At 47.8% G+C, this 23,269-nt stretch overlaps 1 protein-coding gene across 2 annotated transcripts in view; it reads right to left on the bottom strand.

Annotated features, from left to right (window-relative positions):
- The window catches only part of TP53I11 (tumor protein p53 inducible protein 11), a 439,642-nt gene that overhangs the window by 54,348 nt on the left and 362,025 nt on the right, over positions 1–23,269 (bottom strand). For both annotated transcript variants that reach the window (XM_069221787.1, XM_069221788.1), the window contains exons 4-5: positions 11,253–11,311; positions 8,652–8,700 (exon numbers count right to left, since the gene is read on the bottom strand). In XM_069221787.1, coding sequence (XP_069077888.1) covers positions 8,652–8,700; positions 11,253–11,311 — 108 coding nt within the window. The remainder of the gene's footprint in view (positions 1–8,651; positions 8,701–11,252; positions 11,312–23,269) is intronic.

The following is a 23,269-nucleotide window of genomic DNA, read 5'->3' as shown; positions in this document are numbered from 1 at the left end:
AAGGCCTGCACGGTGAGGAGCCAGTATCAGTGACAGCATGAGGGCCGCACTGTGAGGAGCCAGTATCAGTGACAGCGTGAGGGCCGCACTGTGAGGAGCCAGTATCAGTGACAGCGTGAGGGCCCGCACTGTGACGAGTGAGTATCAGTGACAGTGTGAGGGCCCGCACTGTGACGAACCAGTATCAGTGACAGCGTGAGGGTCGCACTGTGACGAGTGAGTGACAGCGTGAGGGCCCGCACTGTGAGGAGCCAGTATCAGTGACAGCGTGAGGGTCTGCACTGTGAGGAGCCAGTATCAGTGACAGCGGGAGGACCCGCACTGTGAGGAGCCAGTATCAGTGGCAGCGTGAGGGCCACACTGTGTGGAGCCAGTATCAGTGACAGCATGAGGGCCGCACTGTGTGGAGCCAGTATCAGTGACAGTGTGAGGACGTGCACTGTGAGGAGCTAGTATCAGTGACAGCGTGAGGGCCGCACTGTGTGGAGCCAGTATCAGTGACAGCGTGAGGGCCACACTGTGACGAGCCATTATCAGTGACAGTGAGGGCCGCACTGTGACGAGCCATTATCAGTGACAGCGTGAGGGTTTGCACTGTGAGGAGCCAGTATCAGTGACAGCGTGAGGACCCGCACGGTGAGGAGCCAGTATCAGTGACAGCGTGAGGGCCCGCACTGTGTGGAGCCAGTATCAGTGACAGCGCGAGGGCCCGCACTGTGTGGAGCCAGTATCAGTGACAGCGTGAGGACGTGCACTGTGACGAGCCAGTATCAGTGACAGCGTGAGGACGTGCACTGTGACGAGCCAGTATCAGTGACAGCGTGAGGACCCGCACTGTGAGGTGCTGGTATCAGTGACAGCGCGAGGGCCGCACTGTGAGGAGACAGTATCAGTGACAGCGTGAGGACGTGCACTGTGAGGAGCCAGTATCAGTGACAGCGTGAGGACCCACACTATGAGGAGCTAGTATCAGTGACAGCGTGAGGGCCGCACTGTGAGGTGCTGGTATCAGTGACAGCGTGAGGGCCGCACTGTGAGGTGCAAGTATCTTAGCAGTGTGAGGACCTGCACCGGTAAATGCTGAGAAGTTCTCATCAGTGAGCAGTAGGTAGGAGGAGCTAGCAGTGAGTACAGTGTGAGAGGCTGGCAGAGGTTGGTAGAGTGTGAACCAGGCACTGGAGGGTACTGTAAGGTCATGTTGGTGGGCAGTGCACACATCTCCTACCCCAGGCAGTATGGTGATGCCACTAGAGGGCATTGTATGAAGCAGGACCCCATGAGAAGCTGGTACGTGTGGGCAGTATGAGGAGATGGCATTGGTGAATAATATGGGAGCCAGCTCTGGGGACCATCGTGAGGGGCAGGCAATCACGGGCAGAGCAGAGTGACGGCTCTGATGGGCAGTGTGAGGAGTTAGCACTAGTGACAATACGAGGGCTGGTGCTGATGGCCACTCTCAGTGATGGGTGAGGATCTGGCAGGCATGGCCAGCGGGACACTTTCCCAACGGTGGGCAGTGTGAGTATCTCCCCCTTGCAGACCGTGTTAACAGTGTGATGAGATAGCACTAGGGGGGCAATGCGAGGAGCTGGTAACAGACGGTGGCGTGAGCAGTGACCACTGGCGGTGTTTAAAAGTAGCTGGCATTCTGAGCAGTGACCACTGGCGGTGTTTAAAAGTAGCTGGCACTGTGAGCAGTGACCACTGGTGGGTTTTAAAAGTAGCTGGCACTGTGAGCAGTGACCACTGGTGGTGTTTAAAAGTAGCTGGCATTCTGAGCAGTGACCACTGGTGGTGTTTAAAAGTAGCTGGCATTCTGAGCAGTGACCACTGGTGGTGTTTAAAAGTAGCTGGCACTGTGAGCAGTGACCACTGGTGGGTTTTAAAACTAGCTGGCACCGTGAGCAGTGTGAGAAGCACCTTTGGTGGTGTTTAAAAGTAGCTACCACTGTGAGCAGGGTGAGCAGTGATCACTGGATGCTGTTTTAAAGAAGCTGGCACTGTGAGCAGTGACCACTGGTGGGTTTTAAAACTAGCTGGCACTGTGAGCAGTGTGAGAAGCACCTTTGGTGGTGTTTAAAAGTAGCTACCACTGTGAGCAGGGTGAGCAGTGATCACTGGATGCTGTTTTAAAGAAGCTGGTACTGTGAGCAGTGTGAGAAGCACCATTGGCGGGCTATAAAAGTAGCTGGCACTAGTGTGCAGTGTAAGCAGTTATTATTGGGGGAGTTTAAAAGTAGCTGGCACTGTGCGCAGTGTGAGAAGCACCGTTGGTGGTGTTTAGAAGTATGCGGCACTGTGCGCAGTCTGAAAAGCACCGTTGGTGGTGTTTAGAAGTATGCGGCACTGTGAGCAGTCTGAAGCACACACTGGAATGCAGTGTGAGCAGTTACCACTGCTGGATAGTGCACGGAGCTAGCACTCACAGGAGCCGAAGGACCAGGCAGTATCAAGAACAGCCAGTCCCACTGGTAGGCAGTGTGAACAGCTGGCAGTAGTTAACAGTGGAATGAGCAGGTAAGTAATGGTATGGGGTAAGAGAATAGTGCATTGATGAGCATGGTGGAAAGATGCCAAATAATGGGCAGTGAGAGGAGAACAGTGCTGAACAGTGTAAGTGGGTGGCATTGTGTGCAGTGTGAGGAGACGGAAATAGCAGGCAGTATTAGAAGATACCACTGGGTTAAAGTGTGAGGACGTTGCCCTGGTGTGCAGTGTGGAGAACTGGCAAGGGTGGGCAGTGTGAGGAGTGGACCCTAGTGGGCAGTGTGAGAAGCTTAGATTGATATGTACTGTGAGCAGTAAACACTGGTGAGTGGTGTGGAGAGTAGGCACAGGTGGCAGCTGAAGGAGATACCACTCATGGGAAGTGTGAGAATATCTGGCATTGGTGAGCAGTATGAGGAGTCAGCACTAGTGGCAGCTGAGGGAGCTAGCCTTCATGGGCAGTGTGAGGTGCTGACACTAGTGGGTAGTGTTAGAAGCTTAGATTGATATGTAATGTGAGCAGTAAACACTGGTGAGTGGTGTGGAGAGTCGGCACCGGTGGAAGCTGAGGGAGCTACCACTCATGGGAAGTGAGGTGAACTGACAATGGTGAGCAGCATGAGGAGTCGGCATCCATGGAAGCTGAGGGAGCTAGCCTTCATGGGCAGTGTGAGGAGCTGACACTGGTGAACAGTGTGAAGAGTCAGCACCGGTGGCTGCTGAGGGAACTACGACTCATGGGAAGTAAGGTGAACCTGCAATGGTGAGCAGTGTGAGGAGTCAGCACTGGTGGAAGCAGAGGGAGCCAGCCCTTTTGGAAGTGTGAGAGGAACTGGCACTAGTGAGCAGTGTGGGGAGCTGGCACTGGTGGCATCTTGCGGAGGCTAGCCCTCATGGGAAGTGAGAGGAACTGACAACGTGAGCAGAGTGAGGAGTCTGCATCCGTGGTAGCTGAGGGGACTATGACTCATGGGAAGTGAGCTGACCAGATGATGGTGAACAGTGTGAGGATTCGACACTGATGCCCGCTTAGGGAGCTAGCCCTTGTGGAAAGTGTTAGAGGAACTGGCACTGGTGAGCAGTGATGGGTGTCAGCACAGGTGGCAGCTGAGGGATATACCACTCATGGGAAGGGAGGTGAACTGACAATGGTGAGCAATGTGAGGAGTCAGCAGTGGTGGCTGCTGAGGGAACTACCACACCTGGGAATTGAGAGGAATTGACAATGGTGAGCAACGAGAGGAGTCAGCATCCATGAAAGCTGAGGGAGCTAGCCTTCATGGGCAGTGTGAGGTGCTGACACTGGTGAACAGTGTAAGGAGGTGGCACCGGTGACAGCTGAGGGAGCTACGACTCATGGGAAGTGCGGTGACTGACCCTGGTGAGCAGTGTGGGGATTCAGCACTGGTGGCAGCTGAGGGAACTACGATTCATGGGAAGTGAGGTGACTGACCATGGTGAGTGGAAGCGGAGGGAGCTAGCCCTTTTGGGCAGTGTGAGGGACTGACACTGGTGAGCAGTGTGAGGAGTCGGCACTGGTGGCAGCTGAAGGAACTACGACTCATGGGAAGTGAGCTGAGTGACCCTGGTGAGCAGTCAGCACTGGGGGAAGCAGAGGGAGCTAGCCCTTTTGGGCCCTGTGAGGCGCTGACACTGGTGAGCCGTGTGAGGAGTCAGCACTGGTGGAAGCGGAGGGAGCTAGCCCTCTTTGGAAGTGTGAGAGGAACTGGCACTAGTGAGCAGTGTGGGGAGCTGGCACTGGTGACAGCTGAGGGAGCGACCACTTGTGGGAAATGTGAGGGGAACTGGCACAGGTGAACAGTGGGAGGAGTTGGGACCCATGGTAGCTGAGGGAGCTATCACTCATGGGAAGTGTGAAGAGCGGACACTGGTGAGCAGTATGAGGAGTCAGCACTGGTGGAAGCTGAGGGAGCTAGCCCTTTTAGGCCCTGTGAGGCGCTGACACTGGTGAGCCGTGTGAGGAGTCAACACTGGTGGAAGCGGAGGGAGCTAGCCCTCTTTGGAAGTGTGAGAGGAACTGGCACTAGTGAGCAGTGTGGGGAGCTGGCACTGGTGACAGCTGAGAGAGCGACCACTTGTGGGAAATGTGAGGGGAACTGGCACAGGTGAACAGTGGGAGGAGTTGGGACCCATGGTAGCTGAGGGAGCTATTACTCATGGGAAGTGTGAAGAGCGGACACTGGTGAGCAGTATGAGGAGTCAGCACTGGTGGAAGCTGAGGGAGCTAGCCCTTTTGGGCACTGTGAGGCGCTGACACTGGTGAACAGTGTGAGGAGTCGGCACTGGTGGCAGCTGAGGGAACTATGACTCATGGGAAATGAGGTGACTGACCCTGGTGAGTGGAAGCGGAGGGAGTTAGCCCTTTTGAGCACTGTGAGGAGCTGACACTGGTAAGCAGTGTAAGGAGTCAGCACTGGTGGAAGCGGAGGGAGCTAGCCCTTTTGGGCAGTGTGAGGCACTGACACTAGTGAGCAGTGTGAGGTGTCAGCACCAGTGGCAGCTGAGGGAATTACGACTCATGGGAAGTGAGGTGAACTGGCAATGGTGAGCAGTGTGAGGAGTTAGTACTGGTGGAAGCGGAGGGAGCTAGCCCTTTTGGGCACTGTGAGGAGCTGCCACTGGTAAGCAGTGTAAGGAGTCAGCACTGGTGGAAGCGGAGGGAGCTAGCTCTTTTGGGCCTTGTGAGGTGCTGACACTGGTGAGCAGTGTGAGGAGTCAGCACCGGTGGACGTGGAGGGAGCTAGCTCTTTTGGGCATTGTGAGGTGCTGACACTGGTGAGCAGTGTGAGGAGTCAGCACCGGTGGAAGCGGAGGGAGCTAGCCCTTTTGGGCAGTGTGAGGTGCTGACACTGGCGAGCAGTGTGAGGAGTCAGCACCGGTGGAAGCGGAGGGAGCTAGCTCTTTTGGGCATTGTGAGGAGCTGACACTGGCGAGCAGTGTGAGGAGTCAGCACCGGTGGAAGCGGAGGGAGCTAGCTCTTTTGGGCAGAGTGAGGTGCTGACACTAGTGAGCAGTGTGAGGAGTCCGCACCGGTGGAAGCGGAGGGAGATAGCTCTTTTGGGCACTGTGAGGAGCTGACACTGGTAAGCAGTATAAGGAGTCAGCACTGGTGGAAGCTGAGGGAGCTAGCCCTTTTGGGCATTGTGAGGTGCTGACACTAGTGAGCAGTGTGAGGTGTCAGCACCGGTGGCAGCGGAGGGAGCTAGCTCTTTTGGGCATTGTGAGGAGCTGACACTGGCGAGCAGTGTGAGGAGTCAGCACCGGTGGAAGCGGAGGGAGCTACGACTCATGGGAAGTGTGAGGGGCTTACTCTAGTGGGCAGTGTGAGAAGGTGATACTGGTATAGCATGAACCTAGACGAATGGTAGCACAGCGTCCTACATGTTCAAAAGCAAATGCAATTGGTGAAGCGTTTTTCCATTTTTTTTTTTACTATGTGCTAATTCACCTCATTCATAATCGCTGCATATTTATATTCAAGTGTGACCTTACGTTCAGATTGATCATAGCTTGTGATTTTTACATTATGAGTTAAACATGATTAGAGTGTGTACACAACATGTTAGCCATAGTCGATGTAGGCCTCAGCTAAATACTTCATGTTACAGTTTCACGGTTGCCCTTGGCTACCACCCATTATCAAATTCTTCCTCGCTTTCAGAAAGTGAGCTGCAGTAACTATGTTCATCTAATTGGGTGACTACACCTTGACAACGAGCTACCAAAGCCTGGCTGGTTCCCATCTCTTGGGAACCGTGGGATGGGTTTCAAATTGTTGAATTTAAGTGTCAATTGTGCATGTCTAAGCTAGCCAGATTCAGATTGCTCCTGCCCACCTTTGAATGCAGATGCCCCGCTGCCTCACTTGAGACCCAATGCTTATTTTATTTCTGCTCACAGAGGTCAACTCAGGAGCATAGATATTTTTCCTTTGCCTCATTTACTAGCACCTACTAATCGAAACATTCCCGCTCTCACGTGAAACCTTAGCTTAGCATCAGGGAGTTTCCCTTCAGGGGATCCCAATCTTTCATGATTTGCCTATAATATTCTTTAAATAACTTGGCTTTGTATTTGCTATTGGGACTTGCTTTGGATTATACGGAATCAGGCTATAACATGCTGATTATTGATTTATGACTAAGTTGACATATGAGTTTGAAATCTTGCTCATCTGCTCATAAACCTTTTTGGGTTGCAAGTCCACTACTCTGTCATACCTGTGAGGAAAAATATGCTTCACTGTTCTTGATATGCTATTGAAAAGTTCATGTTAAGCCTCAATTCAAAACAATTTTCCATCCACTCGAGTACAGCTGGGATTTGAAATTTGCATCAAGAGTTTGCCCTGTGGGCAACCCCATCCCGGCTCCATCAGATGGTACCAGAGGATGGTGCTCATTGAGGATTAGGGAGCTGTATTTTGCCCTATAGACCGTTAGAATCTGCCCCAGCCCTCTCAGAGTCCCCAAGGTTCCATGGTCCAGTTTGGAGAGTTGGTGGTGTTCCTGAGGAGGTTGCAGTGTCCAAGAAGTGTGAATAGAGTAGGGTTGTGCATCTCTGATTGCGTACTGTTGAGCGTTGCAGTGTTCATGGATTGATGAATTAGTGTGTATCACGGTGTGTGTCCATTAGAGTCTAGAAGCCTGCCAAGATGGCTGGGCTTTAAGACCATAGAAAGCGTAATTCAGGTGGCTTTCCAGGGATCTAAATATGAGAAGAAAATGTTGTGTCTAAAATTAAATGCTGCACACGTTCTTATTTTCTTCGATGAACTCAAATATCCTGTACGTCCCGCAGCACGAAGAGGATGCTTTAGTGGTGACGAGGTTGTGGTCCTTTTGTTAGTAGAAATGTGATTGCGAGGTTCGCTTGGTTTATAGTGGATTACTTCTCAAAGTGGCCAGGAGGTAGCTTTATGAATGTGCCAAGGAGTAAGACTTTAATAGGGCTTGCCAGTAGTAACTCTGTAAGAGAAGGTGTTCAGAGGAAATTGTGACTGACCACGATCCACAGTTCACATCACGACAAATGAAGGAGTTTTTGGCTACCAATGGCCATCATCGAACTGCCTTGTACCACCCGCATGAGAATGGGCTGATAGGACGATTTGTTTGAGTGTTGGGTGATAGAGCTTAATTATTTGTAAGGAGTGGGTTAAATTCGAATCAAGAAATACACAAATTGTTATGGAACCAGAGTAAGCTTCCCTCGCAGTATCACATGAGAGCGGCCGTTCGTCTTACTGCAGGGTTGAGCCTTGTTCTAAGGTTTGCCATGGATGGATTATCAAGGGTGGTAAGTAAGAGTAGAAATGGTCCAAAGTGTCTGCAAGGGTGAAACTGCATTGAGACAGACACCACTCCAGGCCCTGGGAGAAGGCCCTCTGTAGTCCATACATTGTCAAGGCCAACAAATGGGTACATACTAGGTTAGGAAAACCACTTAGGAAGGGAGGGAGGAGCCTAAGTGGTCACAATCCAAGAATATAATTAAAGTGAGCGACAACACTATTGTTTTGGAAGGTGGGGGATGTATGCAATTCCAGAAATGTGGCTCAAGGCCATCCTAAAGAAGTCCACGTATAAGGAACTGCTAAAATATGTTCCATGAATATATAGGTTCATTTGTATGCCCTGTGATGATACTCACTGACAGGTATAGCATTGTGGGAATTGTTGGGAAAGAGGGATTTCATGTGTTTACAATTAAATGCTGCATTGGTTTAATATTAGAAGCGGAGACTGGACCGATGAGGAGGTTGTATAATTGTAGCAGCAGTAGCAGCAGTTGCTGGTGACTGGGACAGGTGTGGATCTCGTCTGTTCTGTGATAAACTCCAGTATCCTGTACATCTTGCTGCATCAAGAAGACTCTTTAGAAAACACTCAAACTGAATCTGAATCTTTCTAGGTAGCCCTGAGGGCTTCTTTAGAAAATCATTAACAGTGATATTTGGAGAGTTTTGGGGACTTCAGAGTAGCACTGAGAAATCCAAAAGAGCTACAAGAAGCAGGTAGGGACTTGAGGTAACTGGTCTTTCTTCCCCAACATCTTCAACATACATGTTATAGAAAGTCAAAGACATACTGAAAAAACCAAGATATGGGCAATATGTGTGTCCCCCTGGGAACCCAACTTACCATGATTGCAACGCCTGTAAACATGACTGCAGAGACGAACTGCCATAACCTATGGAGGGAAACCAGGATGAGAGTAAGAGAAACATCAACAGAGAAGAATCAAAGAGTAGAGATCTGTGTAAGACAGATGGTCGGCATCCAGGATGAGACTTACAGATCAGTGTGAGGCACACCGGAGACACTCATGCAGAATAAATAAAAGATACATCAGGGACATTCAAGGAGGGAGAATAAGAAGACAGTCTGAGACACATGGAATACATCCACAGAGAAAGGACAAGAGAGCCATGTCAGACACATGGGAGGAATTCATGGGGAGGGAACAAGAGAGCAGTGTGAGACATGTGGAATGAATCTACAGAGGAACAATAAAAAAATCAGTGCAAAGAATAAGAAATCAGTGCAAGAGAAATAGCAGACAGCAGTAGAGAGAGAGAGAGATAGGATATTAGTATAACACTCAGAGAGAATTATTGCTACAGAACATCGACAGATCAGCTTCAGACACACAACAGATAATCACAAAATGATGGAGGTAATCAATGCAAGCCTTCTGACTGCTGCAGTTTGGATTTTCTCTAAATAAGCCATGACCTCTTAAATGTAGTCAAGACAGCCTCTTGCCAAAGCTCCACTGTGTTGTAACAGTAGATTTGAAAACTATTGATGCCTTCAGCCTGTCCCAGCAGTACACCTGACCACTAGTGATAGACCTAGCTGGTCCTAGCAACAGATCTGAACACTGGGGATAGCTCCAGTCTGTCCGAGCAGTTCACCCCTGCACTAGTGATAACTACAGCAGGTTCCTAGCAGTAGACCAGAGCACTGGTGAATGTTCCAGCTGGTCTGAACACTAGTGATAGCTCCAGCCTGTCCCAGCAGTAGATCCGAATAGTAGTGATAGCTCTAGCCTCTCCCGGCAGTAGATCCAAACATTAGTGATACCGTCAGCCTGTCCTAGCAGCAGATCTTAAAATGATAATAGCTCCAGCCTAGCATTACACCTGAACACTAGTGATAGCCCAGCCTGTCTTAGCAGTAGACCTTAACACTAGCGCTAGCTCCAGCCTGGCCTAGCAGAACATCTGAACACTAGTGATAGCTACAAGCAGGTCCCTAGCAGTACACCGGAACACAAGTGATAACTACAGCAGGTCCCTAGCGCTACACCTGAACACTAGTTATAGCTCCAGCCTGGCCTAGCAGCACACTTGAACATTAGTGATAGCTCCAGCTTGGCCTAGCAGTAAACCTGAACAGTAGTGATAACTACAGCAGGTCCCTAGTAGTAGAGCAGAACACTAGTGGTATCTCCAGCCTTCCCTAGCAGTACACCTGAACACTAGTGATAACTACAGCAGGCCCCTAGTAGTAGAGCAGACCACTAGTGATATCTCCAGCCTTCCCTAGCAGTACACCTGAACACTAGTGATACTCTACATGTGCCACACAGTCCTTTTGCCCCAAGGTGAGCATTTGTTAGAGGCTGACAAGCAGTGGCCCTTTGGGGACACCTGCTGACACTACTCCTAGAGCATACACTTTGCACTGCACGTTGTTTCTGAGTATAAACGTCTTAAGGGGTCATTAACTTGCTAGTTTTTAAATTAATAAACACCTAGAGTGAAACAATCGATAATGTGTTGTTAGTCATGCACTGGTTCTCGTGGCTGACAAGACTGACTTATTTTGTGAGAATTTCTGCCCGCAGGTGAAGTTTATGCAGTTTGCCAACTGTGACCTTGTAAAGAAAAGCAGAAGGCAAAGTGATACATTTATAAAAAGGCTGAAACTGCCAATGGATCAGCGTATGCCTCCCTCTGCTCTCACCCCTCTCGTGAAACCTCAGCCACCACCTATCCCCAACATCCCAGGCCCCGCACAGCAGCCCCTGCTGTGGGACCTAGGCAGGTAAGCACATATCCCCATCACGTGATCAAGCGAAAGGCCGGGTACACCTGGGGCCACATTTATCAAAGAATTGCGTTGCACTTGCATCACGCAAGGTGTCGCAAGTCAGATTTACCATTCTGCACAGAGCCATCCTGTGTGGCCCTGTGCTACTAGGTAAACCTGGAGTAAGTCACTGGCTTGTGTTACTCTACGCCAGGAATGCATTACATGGGTGAAGCGTGGATGCAAGACTGGTAAACCTGGAAATGCGTCAAAATGGTACTCCTTCCCGATAGCGGTGCAATAAGGAGAAATATCTTTATTTATCCTCATTCTTTCCTCTAAGGGTTGTTTTGTGCACAAAGGTGTCCATTCCTGCAGAAAAACAATCCTGCCTGCAATGCATACAGCCTTACACCACGGTGCAATGACTCCTACATTAGCGTAGGCAGCAGACTGTGCACCAGCACAGGCAGAGAGCAGTAATGCGTCATACCTTGTTACATATGGTGCATTCCCGCCCCCTCCATTCGACGCAGACCAGCAGGTTGTCCTGCTGCCTTGCATTGCATCAAACCTTGATAGATCAGGCCCCAGGCATTCCAGCAAGAAATGATGCTTTGCTGCAGAGCACAACTGCTGCAGAGTTTAACACTCTCAGATAGGCAGAAGCAATCACACCCCGAGAAACCGTTCAAGAGGCCATACCTGAGTCCCAGGGGTTCTCGCACAGCAAATTTGATTTCGTTGCCCAGCATCTGGCTGATCTAAAATGTAAGAATCAGAAGAGATGGATCATAGGTTAGAGGTCATTGATGAAAGGGTAATGAGGTGGTATATGTCAGACACAACAGCCCCTGCACACAAATAAATGCACCGGTCAATGGGCAAACCCCACAGCATGAGAGAAACACTGGAAGGCAAACACCTGCCCAGAGACTGAGCCATCAGGTACATGTCCTGTTATCACACTCAGCGCAGATGCATCAAAGAAGTGTGATAAAAGCCACTCAGTGGACAGGATCAGACAGACACGTGTGAATTAGTGACAACAGCGGGGACATGGACTCTGGCAGTAATGGGAAAACGTGTGCACACTGCAGAGGTGATTGCACAGCCCTGTAACGACAGTCATGACTTGAACACTCTGGTGGAGGGTGACAAATCCTCTCCCCTATTTCATCTTAAATAAATTCGTCTACGTGAATGAGATTAAAGAGAGGTACACAGATAACCTCAGGGAGGACATCTTTCGAAGCCAGTCTGTAAAACATCATTTTGCAAGAAGGGAGTCATTCCACTGCAATTTACCACGATTAAACAGTCCTGCAGGGGCCCCAAACTAGTGTCATTCAAACACTTCCGGTGTTGGTTAATCCAACAGGCCTCTCCTTCCCCTAACTGAGAGCGAGTAAACATGAGCTTCTGGAATAAATGGTTAATTGTAAATACTAGAATCATGTGCAGAGGAGAAGGTTCTATGGATCAGCAGACTGTCTAATGTGTGCAGGGACACAATGTAACCACACCGAACTTACCACATCAATCTCACAATGCAGTGAGAAGTGGCAATCAACCCATCACCTGAAATATTACTGCTGACGCAAACAACTCTAGCGCCTACCTGCAAGGGCGCTAAATACGTGCAGGTGTAGAGCAATGTAGTTACGCTCAGCTGTGCAGGGACGTGAAATAACCTGTGTTTGAAAGTATTTTTTTATAGCGATGTTGGTAGCATTCAGGGTTATTCACAAAGGTAACTTACACATGAGTCATGTACACATGTAGGTTTACTCTCACACTGTGAAGTAACTTTACCACTTTTCTCTGTTCAGAAAACCAGAGTGTAAAGTTCCTCATAAGTGCAGATTGACCCATCCTTACCCCTAGGCGGGGGTGGAGCCAGATGTATAAGTGTAGGTTAGCTCCAGCACCACACGTGGTCAACCACTGGTACTGCAACAACCTCCCACTGAGGCTGCCATAAAGCAATGCATTCATTGTACTTGTAATAGGGCGCACTGTCCCAGTTTACGCCCTGCACATGTATTTAAAGGTGCACCGTGGCTCAAACAAGGACACTGCGCCCTAGCTGTAACTCAGGCCCTCGTGTTTCTTCTCCTTGCTGCATTTCCTGACTTCCAGCCTGTAGGTCTTGAATGTGAACAGGGAGCCCTCGATGGCTGGGCGTGATCCCATTACACTTGCAAAGATGGATGATGCTCCATTCTGCTGCCTGGAGGATGATTTTTACAGGCTCAGGTGGAGCGCAAGGGTGACGATCAGAGGGGAATTGCCTTCATCCAGGTGCATAACACAAGCACCTGCGTCCCCTGCAGCACTGGAAGGCCACAATTCACTATCAAGCCAATGAATATCTGTTTCAGGGGGCCCCCACTACATGCTCCGTGGGGTGGGGAAGTGTGAGTTGTCATCATTTTGCATTAAAGTTGGGAAAGGACCAGAACCCAAGTCCAGGTTGTCCATTGGTCCAGGACGGTCTTGCGTTCTCTGCTGTTAACGAATAAATGGCTTTCTCTTATTTTATGGAATATCTACACCACTTTTTGTGGGTGTAATGCTAGGTGCACGATGCTACACCACAATGCGCTAGGGCAACCCAATAACCCCCCAGGAGACTAAGTATCAACATAAGCAACAAAAGGATCCCCTGAAGGAGAACATTTAAATACGGTATTTGCTTATGGAAAAGCAGTAAAGAATATATCTGCTAACCTCGTTACATGCAGCAAATAGCAGAAATGTTCTCCTTCAGGTACACAAAGTTGTCATAGTAAGTTTTGAACATGGAAGTGCAATTGACCACCACTCTAACAATGGAAACTTGGGGCCTTATTTACGAGGTTGGTGGACCTTGCTGCTGAAAGGGCAGAAATGCACCGTATCTACAAGATATGACGCATTTCTGTCCTCTCCCCCTGCACTGGCTCACAAGTTGCTGTCTAGCATCAATGCATCTACCCTTGCACCACAAGTTCAAAGGTGCCTGCGCTGTGGGGATGATTAATTTGTTGCAGGAAGGGACACCTTCCTGCATAAAAACAATCACAAGAGATGTTTTCCTCTTACTATGTGTGAGGAAGAAACAGGGAGAAATAAAAAACAGGGAGAAATAAAGGTATTTCTCCCCGTTGCGTCACTCTTACGCCACTCCTGAGGTGGCGTAGGAATCTGACGCATTCCAAGACTTGTAAATCTGGGAATGCATCATATTCCTTTAGGTTCCATGGGTGTTGTGTAGGAACACCTCAAGCAACACCCATGGGACGCCCCTTTCACGCAGTGTTATGCGTGAAAGGGGTCCATATTTACAAAGCTATGAAAAGCCACGCAAGGTGGCGTTGCGTGACCTCGTAAATACGGACTGGCACACTACGCCACCGTCGCGTAAAAAAAACAGGAGGCTCCATGTGGCAGAGTGTGCGGCTAGGGCCTCGTAAATGAGGCCCTCGGTTTAACTATGCACTCGGGTTGTTGGAGTACCCTCCTGAATGTAGGATGCCCCTCGGATTCGCGTGAGGGTGTGGACTCTGCGGTGTGCTAGCATCAGTCTTTCTTCTCTGCTCTAATTCTCTTTTTATGGATATTTGTTTGGTCCAGTGGGAACCTTGTTGTGAATGGCAACCATGTTGTCTGTAAACCTGGCTTCTGTGAGATCCAGAATGTGGGTTTAATTTTCAGTGATCAGATTATTAATGCACAGATGCCCTGATCCTTTGGCTGGTGTCCTTCAACCTTCTGTACCTTCAGCAACATCATGCAGTGCATGTGAATATTACAGCTTAATTTAGCTCTCCCACAATATGTCAGGGACAGTGGGGATTAAGCAAGAGCAGGCAGGATTTCACTTCAATAATCCTAACGCCTGAAGCTTTCTTTCAATTCATGTCATAACTGCAAGCCGTGCAGGCAGAGCTCCAACCAGCTTCTTCATATCATAGGAAACAAAACCCCATGTCCATGCAAGGAGGATGAAAGGACAAACATCACTCCACAGTGGTCCCATACTCAGAAGTTTGACTGGTACAAAAGTCAAATTAAAAACTCATATATAAAGCTAAGATACGGAGCCCCTCAAAGGCCCTGATTTCCATGTGCGAGAAGTTGTTCAGCAGTTTTAACGCCGAATTTTACTAATAAATATTCATGTATTCTGAATGTTAAAATCTGCTTAGAAAATGAATTAATATAGAGAAATAATACACAACTTTGCAAATGTGCCTACTTAAATGGCCGTGAGTAATCATGAAGTGTCCTTATTAACTGCTTATTAATATGAAATGTCGTGCTCATTATCAGGGTAATGTAGTAATATCTTATATCAATGACTAAAGATTATGTATTTGCTTTATTAATTGTAGGCCCTAAGTTAGCGGGGTCTTGGGCCTAGTAGCACAGCCTCACGTTAAGTTGCACTTTTTAAATGAGTCACACAAAATGGCTGCATAGAGAAATAGATTTGTAATTTTCCACTGTGTTGACCAACTGCTAAGTAACTGATTTTCTTTCCCATAAGAACTGTTTGCTAGAATACGCTGTATTAGTTATTGTTACATTGTAGAATTTAGTGTGTGAAAGAGATGTTCCCAGGACATAACAATGGATGCACTGACTGGAGTACAAGACTATACAAAATTGTTACCTGATGAGCCCAAGGACGGGAACAGGAGAAGAGGAGCTAATCATCGACATGTGAAAGACAGTTTATAGATTTGAAGTTATACTTTCATTGGACTAAATGAAAACATATGATTTTTTGACCAATAGCAATGTGGGAATACGTTTTTGGGAACTTTAGCTGAGCCAGACTGCACCAAGAGGAGAGAGCTCACTTTTTCCTAAATATTTACTGAGAGGTGCAATTCCGAATAGGCCCGTTCCTGAGATATTTCTATCTTGAACTTTATTGCTAAGTCCCGATGCTGATATTGAGCGAACTGATGTCCAATTGATAAAGACAGTTGCAGCTTGCTGAACCATTCCGAGGAGAGGTACTAGCCCTATAATATTAATGATGTAATTTGTTTGTTTTTTGTAGGTACCAACTGCTAATTCTGATAAAGCCATAGCTAGATGTTTTCCAAATCTGTGTTGACTAAATTGTTTTGCATGAAGCTCAAACATGCTATTATAATCAGAAGGTTAGCTAGGAGACTCACAGAAGATGTTTGCTAACAATTAACAATATTTGATGTCACATCTTTGCTGAATCTAAATATATGTTATTTCTATTGCGCAGTTGTTCTTGCTGTTGATTTGTATCGTAACTCTGGAATGCGTAGTGATCCATGCATTGATTGAATTGAGATTCTTTAGATGATTTGGTCAACCGGTATTGTTTCTGTATGTTTATCAATTGATTTTGAGACTAAGTTACGTGATATTAGCATTGTTAATATAGGGAAATAAACATTATAACTTTTACATAAAGGTGTGGTTGGTTATTCACGGCCAAAGGGGTCATGGTGCGTGGAAATTACTGACTCCAAAGATTATTAATTCTATTGACTGTTATGGTTATTGATTGGTGATGGAATTTGAGTCTGATGGTGGGAATTACTCAAAGCCCAGTCAAAAGGTCCATCGAACCTCTAACGCGTCCCCTTATAAATTAATGAAGAAAAGCCAAATAAGGCCAGACCCACTAACAGCAGTCCCGGGCCAGCTAAGGATTACAGGGCCCAGGTCCTAAGATTCAGGGCCACATAGCATCGGTGCCCTAGGGTTTAACCGCATCATTACAACAAGAACACCCCTCTAGCACTGGACTCCCCGTGGTTTGTGGCAAGCTGTCTAAGACTTATTCACAGAGATGGTGTGGGTTAGAGACTCAGAACTCAACAAACAGCAAATGATGCTTAGTAAATCGTTGTCCAGGTGGCACTCTGGCGTAATCAAAGGACAATATTTTATTATAATATTCTAAATACAACTAGAATTATACCATATAAACAGAATTGCCTTGGCGGGTAGCCTTGTGAGGCTGGGATCGTAGTGGTAGAACTCATCCTTCCATGTAGCTCACAGACAGTCACTGGTTATTCCCATCCAACCACTACTAGTTATTCAAGGATCAAGTTCACAGTACCTGTTGTCTGGGTAAGTTTGTGCAGTCTTTGGCAGGCCGAGCTTGCCGTATCGCTGTCCGCAGCAGCGATCGTGATCCAGGCCGTGTGAGGTGCACAGCCTGCTGTGGATGATACTCCAACTCTGGCCCAGCCGATGAGGCATGTGAGGAGTGCCGGCCCCTCCAACCGTCTCATCAGTAGCAGCGTTGGTAGCTCCACCCTGTTCAGATTGCGCTGGAGACGGTGGAACTCGCGTCCATGGAGTCGTGCCTGGGTCTGCATCTGGGCCAACTGCACACAACTCCACCCAAACAAACAGGCGTCCATCTCTGGTCGCAGCAGTGGTCCTCTTCAGACTGGTCTTAACGTATCCTTGGCACTTTTAGATTCTTGAGTCCAACCGCGTCAGGCTTGTCACATTGTTTCAGCATTCCTTGGTTCTACTCTTCCCAGTGGAACTCACTTCCGGTGAATTGTTTGGTCACTCTTGACCTCAGGTTGTCACTGTGGACACTGCTAGGGAGACATGTATCAGACCCATACCAAATACCCTGCGTCTTGCTCTGGATCAAGCGTAGTGTTGCAGCTGTGTTGCTAGCTAACAGCGCGTGAAACTCTTGCCGTCATTGCTTATTCTGAGCAGCATCATCATTCAACACTACCTCCAATGTCCCTCCTGACTTGGCAGTCTTTTTTCTCTCTCTCTCTGGTGGATGCGGGCAGTACCTCCTGGTAGGCTAGTCAGATTTTTCCTGGGTTCTACTACTGAATCAGGCAAGGGAAATTGGCAGTAGATATCTCAGTCCTGGAACTCAGAAGATTCTCACTATTGCCACTGGTGTGAGACTTCAGGTCTCTAGTAGGGAGCTCTTGGCACACTGATTAAAGGTTTCTGTTTCACCCAAGTTGCAGACATGCTTTGTTTTTTTCCTGCTTTTAAGTTCTATGACCAGTTCAGGAGCGTTATGTAATTTTCCATTCCCCAGCAGACTGACCAAGTCACAGTCTCTGCCAAAAGAGGGAGCAAGGAGATGGGGTAGAGCTGAGAGATTCCACTCGGGGGATACCCAAGGGATGGACTCTAAAGACATGTGGCTGCCCACCTGAGCTACCATTGACACCAGACGTCACTCTCCCAGGAAACACAAGGCAGGGAAAGGGCATAGGGACAGCCATCAAAGTGGCCCATTATCTGCTCACTAGAAAGAACCCTGAAATGTCTGCAAGCACCCACAAATTTATATCAGCCTGTTGACTCTCGTCCTCTCTCACTCTTCCTCCACCTTAGGTACAGTAGGATTAGTACAAATTCAAAATGGAAGTCAGTGTGCACCACACATATTTCACGTGCACCTGTGAAGTGTACGCATATGCACTACTCACCTTGCACATGGATGGGCGGAGGACTAGTTGCAGGGACTGGCAGACATTTAAAAATGTGGGGGATGCCAGCACACTCTCCCCGAGTAGGTGATGCATAAAAAGGCCCACCCTACTTACTAAACTTGGTATCACTGTCACCGCTACCAGTCCTCTACAGCCCAGAAAGGTGACAGTCATCATCCTTGTACAAGGAGAGTGCACACGATGCATGCCCCATCCTCAATCTGCTCTGCGGCTCATTCCTAGTCGAAACAGACCAAAGACCACATGCATGATTGTCATGTGTACGGAGGTGGAGGGGTCATAACAGTGCATCCTGGACAGATCAGCATGCTTTTGAGAGTCATGCAGAGGGCCCTCTCACCATCCTAACACCATGTCTTCACTCTAAGAGCCCAGTTCACATAGATGGTAGGCTAAGCCAGAACAGACTCTTATGATTCTCTACTCTTCCATCTCCCACTGCAATCCCTCACAAGATCAGCAATACCATGGGCCATGTCCTATCCATCCCTCATCTCAGTCATGCCGCCCTCTTCCAATATGGCTGAAACCATCACCAGGCACTACCCTGGCCACCCTGCACTTTAAATTCCCAAAATTCTACCAAAATCGTCCTGCAGCTTCTTTAGATTCTATAAACAAATGTTGCTGTTAACTCTTTACAGGAGCTACTGTCCACTCTACACTTCAGTCTGTCAAAAGAGGCGAACTCCCCCAATGACAATTCATGTTCTACTCTCTGATCTCTTGCTTACCTTCTCTCCCCCTTTCACACCAAAAAAGGTCCAAACAAAACCCACCATCCCCTAGTGTACACAAGACTTTAGCATTTGTCAAATCAGAAAATGTGAATAAATCAGGCGCGCCCAAAATTCTCAAAAAAACTTCAATCTTTAATGCCACTTGTTGTGCCTGTAAATATTCAGTCCAGCATTAGCCCAGTCTTCATCAAACAAATCAAGACCATAAGCCATACCAGTGGCCTTGCAAAGCTGCACAGAAAAATCCCACTCATCCCTCTGTGCAGTATTCTGATGGTATTCTTTCCAACCCATTGCTTTATTGACATTCTAGCCAACATCACACATTTCATGAAGCTAAATGGTACAATGATCATGTACCCCACACAGCGACTTCATAAGATGTTAACGTACTGTACATCTCGTTCATACACTTCATCCCCCCTTAGAATTCTTGTGCCCTACCGTGATCTCATCAGAGTCTCCCTTTGGTCCAAATTCTTCCATGCATCTCTGAAAAGTGGAGATATCCTATCACTCTTCAAAGAATCCCATCTCTGGCTAGATAACTTGGTCAACTTCTGCCCCATTACACTGCTGCTTTTCCCCAACAAAGCTGAAGCTCTGCATTTTCAAACATATACATCAACCCATCCACCTTCAGATCGGCCTCTCTTTGCTCTGCAGTACCAAAAGGAGCAACATAGCAAGTAATTGATGATGCTCTACAAATCAAATGGAAAACTCTCTCCTGCTCCCTGATGGTCCTTGAACTTCCATCAGCCTTTTGAATCATTACTTACTAGGTTCTTCTTGGCACCTACACTGTCCACATGGGTACCTGTAAGGCAGGCATCAATTTTAATTCCTGACCCACAGACTGTAATAGATATACAGGAGTGTATTGAAAATCTCCTGTTCACCGTCAAGTACAGATTCCCCCATGGGCCTAGTCTTACCACCATATATCCACAACATCTTTACTTGGAGTCTTTAAGGGACATCAGTAGAACAACAACATAGAATTACATACATCAAGCACAAGGAAAATGATATTAAACAACTAAGGCCCTGATTTATACTTTTTGGTGCAAAACTGCACTAATCAAGTTTTGCAACAAAAAGTTTAGCACCGGCTTGCACCATTTCTGTGCACCAGCGGGGCACCATATTTATGGAATGGTGCAAGCCAGTGTAAAGGGTAGGCTAGCATAAAAAAAAAAAAACATGATGCTAGTCAGGTGGGGCTGGCAGTATGGAAGAAGGGGGGTTTGCACCAAAAAATTACGTTAGGCAGGTTAGAGTAAAAAAAAAAAAATGACTCTAACCTGCCTAAAGTCATTTTCTGATGCAAAACCATCCATACCACATGACTCCTGTCTTAGAAAAGTCAGGAGTCATGCCCACCACCCCAATGGCCAGCACAGGGGACCAGGGTCCCCTGGGCATGGCCATTGCACCCAGTACTATGTAGGGGGGCCTATTTCAGGGCCCTGATGGCACTTAAAAAAAACAAAAACAGTGGTTACCTTTACTTACCTATACTTACCTGGGATGGGGTCCTCCATCCTCTGCTGTCCCTCTGGTGTGAGTGGGGTTGTCCCTGGGGCCTGGGGAGGGCGTCTGTGGGCCTATTCTATGGTGTTTCACCATGGAATAGGCCCACAGGTCCCCTAACGCCTGCCCTGACCCAGGTGTAAAGAAATGGTGCAAAGCAAGCTTTGCACCATTTTTTTTCCTCTCCCCCCTCCCGTGTGTGATTTTAGTATGGGAGGATAAATATGGCGCTAAGGCCATAGAGTCATTTTTTGCACGGGAACGCCTACTTTGCATCTCATTGACGCAAAGAAGGTTTCCACGTCTAAAAAATGACTAACTCCATAAATTTGGCGCTAGACGGGTTTAGTGCCAAAGTATAAATATGGAGTTAGTTTTGCACCGAATTTGCGTTAAAAAAAAAGGAAACAAATGGGGCACAAAATAAGTATAAATATTCCCCTAAGTTCTTATATACCATTCAATATACCAGTGTTCATAGTCTACCTTACTTAACCCTACCAAGAGTCATCTTCAAAGGTAACATAAAAAAAGAGATCTCAGACAGCCTTGTACTACACCAGCTTTCTATGACTTTTTAAACCCAATCTTCAGTGCCACTATCTAGCCTCCTTCTTATGAGCTCTCATCGTCCAACACATTGTTAGGGGCAGAGCCTTGCTGCCCAGACTTCTAGGATCCACACTTGCCCCATTCATGGCCATTGTCCATGCAGCCACTCGCCTGACGATGCAAGGAGAAGCACATCTCTCCCACTCCCTTGGAGCTAGACTAGATCCTCTCTTCTTGGACCAAAGTCCATCATGGAAAGTTGACCATCGCGTACGCTTTCCATTTTCTGCATTCTACACTCTTCTGCCTCAAGACCACTACGATGATCCTTTGTGCCCCTGGAAGGGAGATGTCCACTGAGGATGCTGTTGACGTTTGTACAATCTCCTATGACTAGGACTTGTATCTTCCTCTTGTGTGTTGTGTGATTGTTCTTACTGGTTGTGTACATGGAGTATGAGTGAGTGCTTATGGTGTCCTCTGCAAGGACCCATTGGAAGAGATGCACAATGGAGGGTCTGTGCATAGCTTGAAGGCCATCGTTGGCTTCAGTTCCCGTGCAGATGTCCTTGCATCGCACTTTACTGGAAGCTGGATTTGTTTGAAGCAACATGTCCCCTATCCTGGCAAGCTCTTCCCTCTAAGATCCAGGCCATATCTCCATGCCAGGCAATACAGTCACATACAAGGATTAGAACTGTCCTTGCCCTAACAATGTTCTTTATAGGCATCAGCGAAACTTGACCAAAACTCTCCGGATGTCCTTGCAGATTAATCTACTTTCCTATGAAGATGCTGTCATTGCATCTTTGAGCAGAAGACCCTTTAGCTTTTTTCTATACCTTAGAAGAGGTATTTTTCTTGCAGCTAATAGTTTAACACTGCACTCCTCACACTGTCCTGCTGATGCCAGGCTACAAAGGCCAGCCTGAGGCATCCAAGAAGTCCATCAGCTCATTAATGCTAGTCCTGGTGTGAGCTTGGCATTTATCATCACATAAGGCCAATTAGATTATCCTGTGTTAATGGGTACACAGAGGATATAATTGCATTTACAGATCCACTCATCTACTGAAGAGGTGCCGGCATGCAGTGGACAAGGTCTGCAAGGACATGGATGCAAAGGATGGAGCCCTTCGTTGTGACCCCAAGAAACCCTGGTCTGCAACTCCACTGGGCTCCCTCCACAGCTGTACCACCAGGACCACCTATTCCTAAATGCTGCAGAATGTCTCTATTATTGTAAATTTCTAACTTTCATACATAATTCAGTGCTGGTGTTACTGTTTTTAGGCACATACTTTTTTTTAATTTGTGATGTTGTCTAAGGCATCAAACATGTCACCCGCAGTTTCATCACTTAGGTTATGTGTATAGTTACAACCACCTCTTGACTAGTTTGGGATTATGCTGTTTTTTTGGGTGAAGTTAGTAGAGAGAGCATCCGTAGGATGTAAATTTGGCGCTCACTGTCTCTGCTGTACGATCCAGGGAGTGTGTGCTTGTGTTCCCGAGAGGTAAAGCAGAGGCCTGCTCCGAGATGCCAAACCTCTGCTTGCTGGAGGTGATGCAGTACAGTTGCACCCAGTGGTGTGAAGAGATGCAGAATGAAGTTTATGGGGTCCGAGCCTAGGGCATCTCCACAGGTCAGGCACCCACATCACACCAGCCCTGCCACCTCATCACTCTAAGAACTGAAATTGAAAAGAAACACACATGGAAGGAAAATGCCAATGTCCAAGGAGAGTAACTCTTGAGGGACCTGAAACTTCAGCTCAATTGTTTATCTAGCCTGAGCCTGGAAACCTTCCTGTTTAAATGAAGCCCTCCCTAAGATCACACCCTATCAGCCAGAGGAGGGAGGTGGTACCTTGGGTGATTGCAAGACTGCATGTGAGCTGTATATATGCATTTACTATGTGTAATAACTGTGGTACATTGTGTCCGCATCCAAACCCTAGCCACCTCTTACAGTAAGCGTTGGCTACCCCACCGCGCCTACACAGCCAAGGAATGTGGGGTGTCCTGAGACAGTGAGAAGAGACTGTACCAACTCAGAGTGTTCTGTACTCTCCACCCATCCAAGAGCTCCAGAAAGCATATGGATACAGCTAGAGTCTAGAGTGCAGGCCAACATTACTGTGTCTGCTTCTCTAGGTCTCAAATATGACTCACGTGCTCTATGGAAGTGCACTTCGGTGAAACTTACACACAGCCAGTAGCAGAGTACGGAACTGTGATTCAGCAGTGCGTGCCCTATCACAGCCAAGCACGCAATGTCACTGATAGGATGCAGCGATTGTGGGCGGGGTCTCAAGGGGTGTGGGATGCCCCGGTGCAAGTAAGGCTCCACTAACCCGCAGTCGCCTCATACTAGTAGAAGTACTGCACTATCGACTGC

The sequence above is a fragment of the Pleurodeles waltl genome, chromosome 3_1 (genome assembly GCF_031143425.1).
Source record: "Pleurodeles waltl isolate 20211129_DDA chromosome 3_1, aPleWal1.hap1.20221129, whole genome shotgun sequence".
NCBI classification, from domain to species: Eukaryota; Metazoa; Chordata; class Amphibia; order Caudata; family Salamandridae; genus Pleurodeles; species Pleurodeles waltl.
The sequence above is the reverse complement of the archived record's forward strand: the minus strand, read 5'-3'. Positions and strand labels throughout refer to the sequence as shown.